Source organism: Trichechus manatus, unplaced genomic scaffold (genome assembly GCF_000243295.1).
Source record: "Trichechus manatus latirostris isolate Lorelei unplaced genomic scaffold, TriManLat1.0 scaffold00152, whole genome shotgun sequence".
NCBI classification, from domain to species: domain Eukaryota; kingdom Metazoa; phylum Chordata; class Mammalia; order Sirenia; family Trichechidae; genus Trichechus; species Trichechus manatus.
In genome coordinates, this window is record NW_004444088.1 from 4,587,593 (window position 1) to 4,595,574 (window position 7,982).

At 42.7% G+C, this 7,982-nt stretch overlaps 1 protein-coding gene across 1 annotated transcript in view; it reads left to right on the plus strand.

The window, feature by feature from the left end:
- The first annotated feature begins 2,204 nt into the window (after nucleotides 1-2,204).
- TPD52 (tumor protein D52) overlaps nucleotides 2,205-7,982 on the plus strand; it is an 81,063-nt gene continuing 75,285 nt past the window's right edge. Inside the window, exon 1 of the mRNA XM_023740303.1 lies at nucleotides 2,205-2,731. Coding sequence (XP_023596071.1) covers nucleotides 2,674-2,731 — 58 coding nt within the window. The 5' untranslated portion in view covers nucleotides 2,205-2,673. The remainder of the gene's footprint in view (nucleotides 2,732-7,982) is intronic.

Below are 7,982 nucleotides of genomic sequence, written 5' to 3' on the forward strand. Positions count from 1 at the left end.
AGTTAGTATTCACACTGGCTTGAGAGGAATTTATTATTTTGGTTTTTCCTGCTTTTCCAGTTCAGAACAGCTCTCAGTTTTCCTTTTTCTGTACCTAGGAGACCAGAGGAGTTGTTGAGTGTTCAGAAGTATGTCTTAGGATGTATTTTTCAGGCTGCGCTTTGGGTCCTGTTACTGGGTTGTAAATACTGACTGGCTGGTTTTTAGGAAACAGAATAGAACAGCATAATATTAAAATGCTTTGCATGTTGTAATGGTAAATGTTTTCTGAAACTTCAGTTTTAGTTATAAATCTGTGTGTCTGTATCTGTGTGTGCTTCTGATGTAAACATCAGAAATGTTTAAAAGCCACTTCCTTACAAGTTATAGAGTCTCTCAGTTTCAATCAAGGGATCAAACAGATTATATTCAGACTGCTTCATCTGAGCTCTGCTAGGATTTTTCCTCGGCAGACTAGATTAAGGCAGTTCATTTAGATAAAAATGTAAATGGGGGTTGGCTGGGCCATTTTGTCTGAGGAAGTGGGAGGTGAAAATGAAAATATTCACACACCAGTGAATTATGCAGTTGTTCTAGAGGGGAGGCTCTGGATGAATTTGAGTCAGTTGATCAACTGTTTGATTCAGGCATTTGTGACACCAACGATGTATATTCATCCTGACTAGGGAGAATGTTTTACGAGGTGCCACTGAGTCAATTCCAACTCATGGCAACCCTGTGTATGTCAGAGTAGGGTTTTCAATGGCTGATTTTTTTCCAAAGTGGATCACCAGGCCTTTCTTCTGAGGTGCCTCGAGGTGGACTCTAACCTCCAACCTTTTGATTAGTCGCCGAGCACGCTTACTGTGTACATCACCCAGGGCTTCCAGGGAGAACTTTGGAATGATGAAATTTACTGGATTTTTTGGCTGCAGTAACTTTAAGTTCCCATCCTATATAGGCATCCCTTCCATAGTATCTCAGTTTGCTAGTTCTACATCTTACACTTGCAAACACTTGTATGCTAAAAGGAAATCCATTAAATCTCAAGGCAGCCCAGTTCTTCAGCTTTGTGTTGAACACCCTCTGGATTCATATGCTCTGGGTTCCTGGATTGAGCAGCTGTTCGAGTTATCTATTCCTGCATAACAAATCACCCCAAAACGGAGGTGATTCTGAAAACAGCAAACATCATCTTAGGAATAAATCAGGAAGCTCGGGGCAGCTTATCTGGGTGGTCTGGCTCAGGGTCTCTAGTGAGACTGTGGTTGACAGTTGGGGCTGCAGCAATCTGAAGACTGAATGGAACCACAAGATGGGCTGTTGATAGGAGGCCCCAGTTCTGTGCTGTGTGGATCTCTGCACAGAGCTGCTTGAATGTCCTCGTGTTTGTCTGCATGTCTGTCTGCCTCTCAGAGAGCGAGACCAAGGCCAAAGCCGAATGTCTTTATGACTTAGCCTTGGAAGTCACATTTCATTACTTTTGCTATATTTTTGGCCACATAGACCAACCCTGATAAATATGGGAAGGTCTACACAAGAGTATGGATACCAGGAGGGGAGATGACTGGGGCCGTCTTGAAGGCTGGTGCCATGGATAGATGGTGGTGGTCGTAACTTCCTAGGGCACCTTGATGGAAGAGCATAGTTCAGCTTGACCCAAGCTGATGAGTTAGGTTGGTTGGGTTTAATATACCTCAGAAGAGCTCTCAGCTTTTAGACATAGCTGCTCCCCGAATGGAAATGGTCTCCCTCAAATTCCTTGATTGGAAATGTGAAGCTGACCAGTTGTAGTTGAGTTGACTGCAACACATGGCCACCCCATGTGTGCCAGAGTAGAACTGTGCTCCGTAGGGTTTTCAGTGGCTGATTTTTTGGAAGTAGATCTCCCAGCCTTTCTTCTGAGGCACCTCTGGGTACACTTGATTTGCACCATCCAAGGACAAGTTAACTCACCATTTCTTTCGTAATAAGGGAGAAAAGGAAAAAATCCTAAAAGGGGGCTGAATCATTGCACCATAAAGTGGCTTCAGTGCCTAGAGATTAAGATTTCGATGCAGATGGCAGAAAAGTTATGTCAGACCCTCAGATTTTCTGCTGATTAAAACATAGGTGGGGGCGGGTTGCCTGTGATTTGGGTAAGGAAAAGGCTCCCCAAGCATGCGGAAAAAGCTGCCCTCATCCTCGAGAGCCGTGCATCTCAAGGGTTGTTCCACACACCTGTAACATCAGCATCACAGTTCTCGGGTCCCACGTCCAATCTGCTAAATCAGGATTTCTGGCAGGGGCCCAGCAAGCTTGTGTTTTAAAAAGTTTTCCTGGTAATTCTGATGACTGCATCCACTTAGTCTCCTCAGGGATGTGATAAAAAAAGAAAAACTTGCCCATGTCCAGCGCATCCTGCACCAGAGTGGTGCCTGCTCCAGAGCTGGCTCCTGTTCTCTCCCGCTTCGTTTCCAGAGTTCTTCTTGCCATTTCTCTGACCTGGAGAGCTGCAGTACCTGCTGCACCTTGCAGGACTGTGGTTTTAGCTCCACTGGCGAGCTGTATTCCTGGGGAGAAGGCTACAGGCATTGGTGGACGAGAGACCATAGAAAGGAGAAGTTGGCAGTGCCAGAGAAACTCCTTTATCCCTTCACAGTTGGGCACACATACTGCCCTTTTGCTACCAGCTCTAGATGGAAACGTGCGGAGATGTTTGAAGTCAAGAAGACAGTGGCACGCACTGACTTTGAGGGCGCTTTTCTGGATGGTAAGTCTGGGATAATAGTAGTCACCGTGGCTGTCTTGTAAGATCATTGTATGAACCAGATGAGATAATCAATGTTAAAGCCTTAGGAGTCTGTAAGGTACTACACAAATATTTTCTTACTGGAGACAAACTTTTCCTTCTGCATAAGTTAGCTCTGTCCTTTATAAAAGTCCCGCCCCCTTCCCCACACTACCAGTTCTATTACTTGAGTAATCGGAGCCCTGGTGGTGCAGTGGTTAAGAGCTTGGCTGCTAACCAAGAAGGTCGGCAGTTCAAATCCGCAGTCTGCTCCTCAGAAACCCTGTGAGGCAGGTCTCCTCTGTCCTGTAGGGTTGCTATGAGTCAGAACCAACTCGATGGCAATGGTTTAGTTTTTCGGTTTTCCTAGGCGTGTGGTAAGGACTGTGGGAGAGAATACGTGTAGATCACAGTGCCCGGCACACAGTAAGCACACAGTCAACAGTTATTGTTTCTGAAGTAGACATGACAGGTACTAGATAAAACTGGTAAATTAACCGACTGCCGCTCGTAAGCTATGGCCATGGGCTAGGGTCCACATTGTTTCTGCCTTCTCATTGACTGCATGGAGTGTTTTCATTACTTGTTATTTTCTATATTTGGATGACTTCCCCAATTGAATTCAAACCATGATTTCTAGTCCCTTACGTCTTCATCTTCTGCTGCATGGTACAATAGAAACTTAAGTCTTAAAAAAAAAAAAAAAAAGACCTGTTATTCTTCCTTCTTGCTGGGTGTAGTCGTCCTCCCAACTCAGTACCCAGCTTCCCCCGAATGAAATCAACAGTTTTTGGTCTTTTCTTTAAGTATCAGCAGTACCATCAAGTTCCCGGGCTCTAGGTTGGAAAATTGGGAGAGTTTCTACAGTTAATCCAGTGGTAGTTGATGAGGTAACGTGGACCAGGCCTAAGGTGTGGTAGGAGGAACAGAAAGGAGAAATGGAGCTGGAGGAGACTGAAGGGCAGGTTGTTAGCACTCTGGCTGAATTGGTGGGTGAGTCAGAAGAAGTGAAAAGTATGGAAGTTTGAAGCCTGGGTGACTGGAGAAAGTGGGAGTGCTGTGAATAAAAAATCAGGAGGAACATGCATGAGAAGAGAGAGGAATAATGGTTTTAGAGGAATGATATAAAATTCAGTTTCAGAATTTGAATATGAGCGGGGTTGGTGTCCACCAGGCAGTTTTACATGAAATAGGACCCATGGTTGGCCACAGTGCTCCTTCTTCCATCCCTGGGACCTCTCAGAGAGTCAGACAGAAGGTCAGACGGGGTATAAAGTCCTTTTCTGCCTGAGTATACAGTCTCCTAAGATAATATCTGGAGTCCCAGGAAGAGGGACCGATGTCTTCTGAGGTTGCAGCCATATAAACTTGAGATCTGAATTAGGAAGACTGCTTACAAACACTTCTGCGAAGAAACGTAAAGAGAACAACCATTGAACCTTGGGGGCTAGTGCTTTTGAATGCCGTATTTATTCCTTATAGCAACTGTACAAGGCATGTATGGTTACTCCAGGTTTTCAAATCCAGGAAGAAGGCATCGGAGAGATTGGGTACCTGTCTGTAGGTAGTAGGTGCTTGAATCCAACAGCTCATCGTTAGGAATATATGAGTCTTCCTTTTACAGCAGTGTCAAAGGGCATTATGGCTGTTAGAACCTGAAAAATACAAAGTATGAGGTAAAAAAATGTCCTGGAGATCCCTGACCAAGATCAAGGGGAATTAATCTCCAGGATATCTTCGGCCCCTTCTTTTTTCCTGCCCCACCGTTGGCTCATTGCTTAGAGACCCTCCTCATCTGGTACTGTATCGCCTGAAGGGCAGTGGACCACAAGTCATTTAAGCAAACCCTGCGTTTGTTTCTCTGAATCAATAGGGGGTGGCAGAGAACAACCAACCAAAGTCTGCTTTCATATCCTGTCCTTAGAACCTTCATGCTCCACCTGCTCTGTTTCCCTCTTGACACCTCTCCCATCCACAACATGACATATCATAAATCCAGGAGGTACTGGTCTCCGTGGCCACTGGCCATTGTATCGCACCATTGTAGAAGGGAGGTGGGTTTACCGGTAAATTTGCTCATAAGATCCAGAATCCTCATTCATAAACAATCGTAATTATAATTTCAATAACCAGTTCCAGAACATTTACCATGTATTGAACGATTTGCAAATATGGAAAGATACAATCCTCACAGCAATGCTATGAGATAGGTTTTTATTATCCCTGTTTTACTGCTGAGGAACTTGGAGTTCAAAGAGTTTGTTTCACAATTTCACACATCTCGTAAGTGGCAGAGCTGGATTTGCATCCCTAGTTTTTCTGACTCTACAGCTACATTTGCGTGTGGCGTCTTTGGTTGGGTGGCATCCCTTGGCAGCTTTCCCTCAAGTGGAAACTTGGCACAGGCGCTTTCCGTCTGGGGGCTTTGCTCCTACCTGGGAGGGTGTGAAGGCGAGAACATGAGACCACGGGAGGTTTTTAAGGACCACGTCTGCAAGTGGCAGGTGTCCCTTTTGCACACATTGTGTTGGTCAGGTTGTATTCGCACGTGCCACGTAACCGCAGGGGGCTCTGGGGAATGCAGTCTAGCTAGGTGCCCTGGAGGAAGAAGAAACGGGATTTGGTAAATACACGGAAGTCTTTGCCACAGGACCATAGCACTTTGCCTTCTTAATTTAACAGTGTAAGGAGACTTCTTTTCATGTTGGCATGTACAGTACCTCACTTTGAAAATGGATTGAGACTGTTCCGTTGTGTGGCATCATCGTAATGGACAGCCCTTCTTCCCTCCTTCTCTCCTCCTTTCCCTCCCTCCTCCTTTCCCTCCCTTCCTCGTTTCCCTTATTTGCTATAATCACGAGTGCTATAAGAATATCCTCATATATGATATAAATGTAGTCATAGGATAAATTCCTAGAAGTGGAATTGCTAGATCTAAGGGCTATATATTTAACATTGTTGTAGATACCATCATATTTCCCAGCAAAAAGTTTATATTCGTTTAAATTTTCATCAGTAATGAATTAGAGTGCCCATTCTCCAATATCACAATATTATCAAACTTTAATCTTTGGCTTTTTCTTTTAATGATTGATCTAAATAAGTTCTTTGTATATTGAGAATATTAGCCCTTTGCCTGTCATGGTCATGTGGTCCAGTTGTTATTTGACTTCTGATTTTGTTTATGGTAGATGTTTCCAAATAGAAGTTTTAAATCTTCATGAGGTCAACTTTGTCCACCTTTTCCTTTATAGCTAGAGTTTTCTGTCACGTTTTAGAAAATCTTTTCCCACTCCAAGATTAATTTTGAAAATTAAAAGAAAAAAACCCACCCGTAATTTCTTTTGTAAATTAAAGAAGTATTTGTTGTTGTTGTTAGGTGCTGTCGAGTTAGTTCTGACTCAGTGACGCTATGTCCAACAGAACGGAACACTGCCTGGTTCTGCTCCATCCTCACAGTTGTTCCTGTGTTTGAGCCCATTGTTGCAGCCACTGTGTCAGTCCACCTGGCGGAGGGTCTTCCTCTTTTTTGCTGACCCTCTACTTTAACAAGCATGATGTCCACACAGTTGAATGCCTTTGCATAGTTAATAAAATACAGGTAAACATCTTTCTGATATTCTCTGCTTTCATCCAGGATCTATCTGACATCAGCAATGATATCTTCTTCTGAATCCAGCTTGAATTTCTGGCAGTTCCCTGTCGATGTACTGCTACAGCTGTTTTTGAATTTTCTTCAGCAAAATTTTACTTGTGTGTGATATTAATGATATTGTTAGATAATTTCTGCATTTTTTCTTTGGAATGGGCACAGATATGGATCTCTTCCAGTCGATTGGTCAGGTAGCTGTCTTCCAAATTTCTTGGCACAGACGAATGAGCACCTCCAGCCCTGCATCCCCTTGTCGAAACATCTCCATTGGTAAGCTGTTAGTTCCTGGAGCCTTGTTTTTTGCCAATGCCTTTAGTGCAGTTTGGACTTCTTTCTTCAATACCATCCGTTCTTGATCACATGCTACCTCCTGAAATGGTTTTGGTACAGTGACTCTGGGTATTTCTTTCATCTTCTTTTGATGCTTCCTGTGTGGTTCAATATTTTGCCCATAGAATCCTTCAATATTGTAACTCAAGGTTTGAGTTTTTTCTGGAGTTCATTCATTTTGAGAAATGCTGAGCCTGTTCTTCCGTTTTGGTTTTCTAACTCCAGGTCTTTGCATATTTCATCATAATACTTTACTTTGTCTTCTCGAGCCCCACTTTGAAATCTTCTGTTTAGCTCTTTTACTTCATCATTTTTTTCACTTTAGCTACTGTACCTTGAAGAGCAAGTTTCAGAGTCTCTTCTGACATCAGTTTTGGTCTTTTGTTTCCTGTCTTTTTAATGACCTTTTTGCTTTCTTCATGTGTGATGTCCTTGATGTTATCCCACAACTCATCTGGTCTTTGGTCGTTAGTGTTCAGTGCGTCAAATCTGTTTTTAAGATGGTCTCTAAATTCAGGTGGAATATACTCAAGGTCGTGTTTTGGCCTGCATGGAACTTGTTTTAATTTTCTTCAGCTTCAGCTTGAACTTGTGTATGAACAATTGACGGTCAGTTCTGCATTCCCCCTGGCCTTGTTCTGACTGATGATATAGAGCTTCTGCATCATCTTTTTCCACAGATGTCAATTTGATTCCTGTGTATTGCATCCCACTAGGTCTACGTGTATAAAAGGTCGCCTTTAATGTTGTTGGAAAAAAGGTATTTGCAATGAATAAGTCGTTGGTCTTGCAAAATTCTGTCATGTGATCTCGGGGGTCATTTCTGTCACCAAGGCCATGTTTTCCAACTACTCATTCTTCTTTGTTTCTAACTTTTGCATTCCAATCACCAGTAATATATCAATGCATCTTGATTATATGTTTGATCAATTTCAGACTGCAGAAGTTGGTAAAAATCTTCAATTTCTTCATCTTTGGCCTTAGTGGTTGGTGTGTAAATGGAATAATAGTCGTATTAACTGATCTTCCTTGTAGGCGTATGGATATTATCCTATCACTGACAGCATTATACTTCAGGATAGATCTTGAAATGTTCTTTTTATTTTGTACAACCAAATATTTCTTCCACCTGGAATTTTTTTTTTCCTTTTGTGATTGATTTATTTCACTCAGCATAATGTCCTCCAGTTTCATCCATGTTATGAGATGGTTCACAGATTCATTGTTGTTCTTTCTCATTGCATCATACTC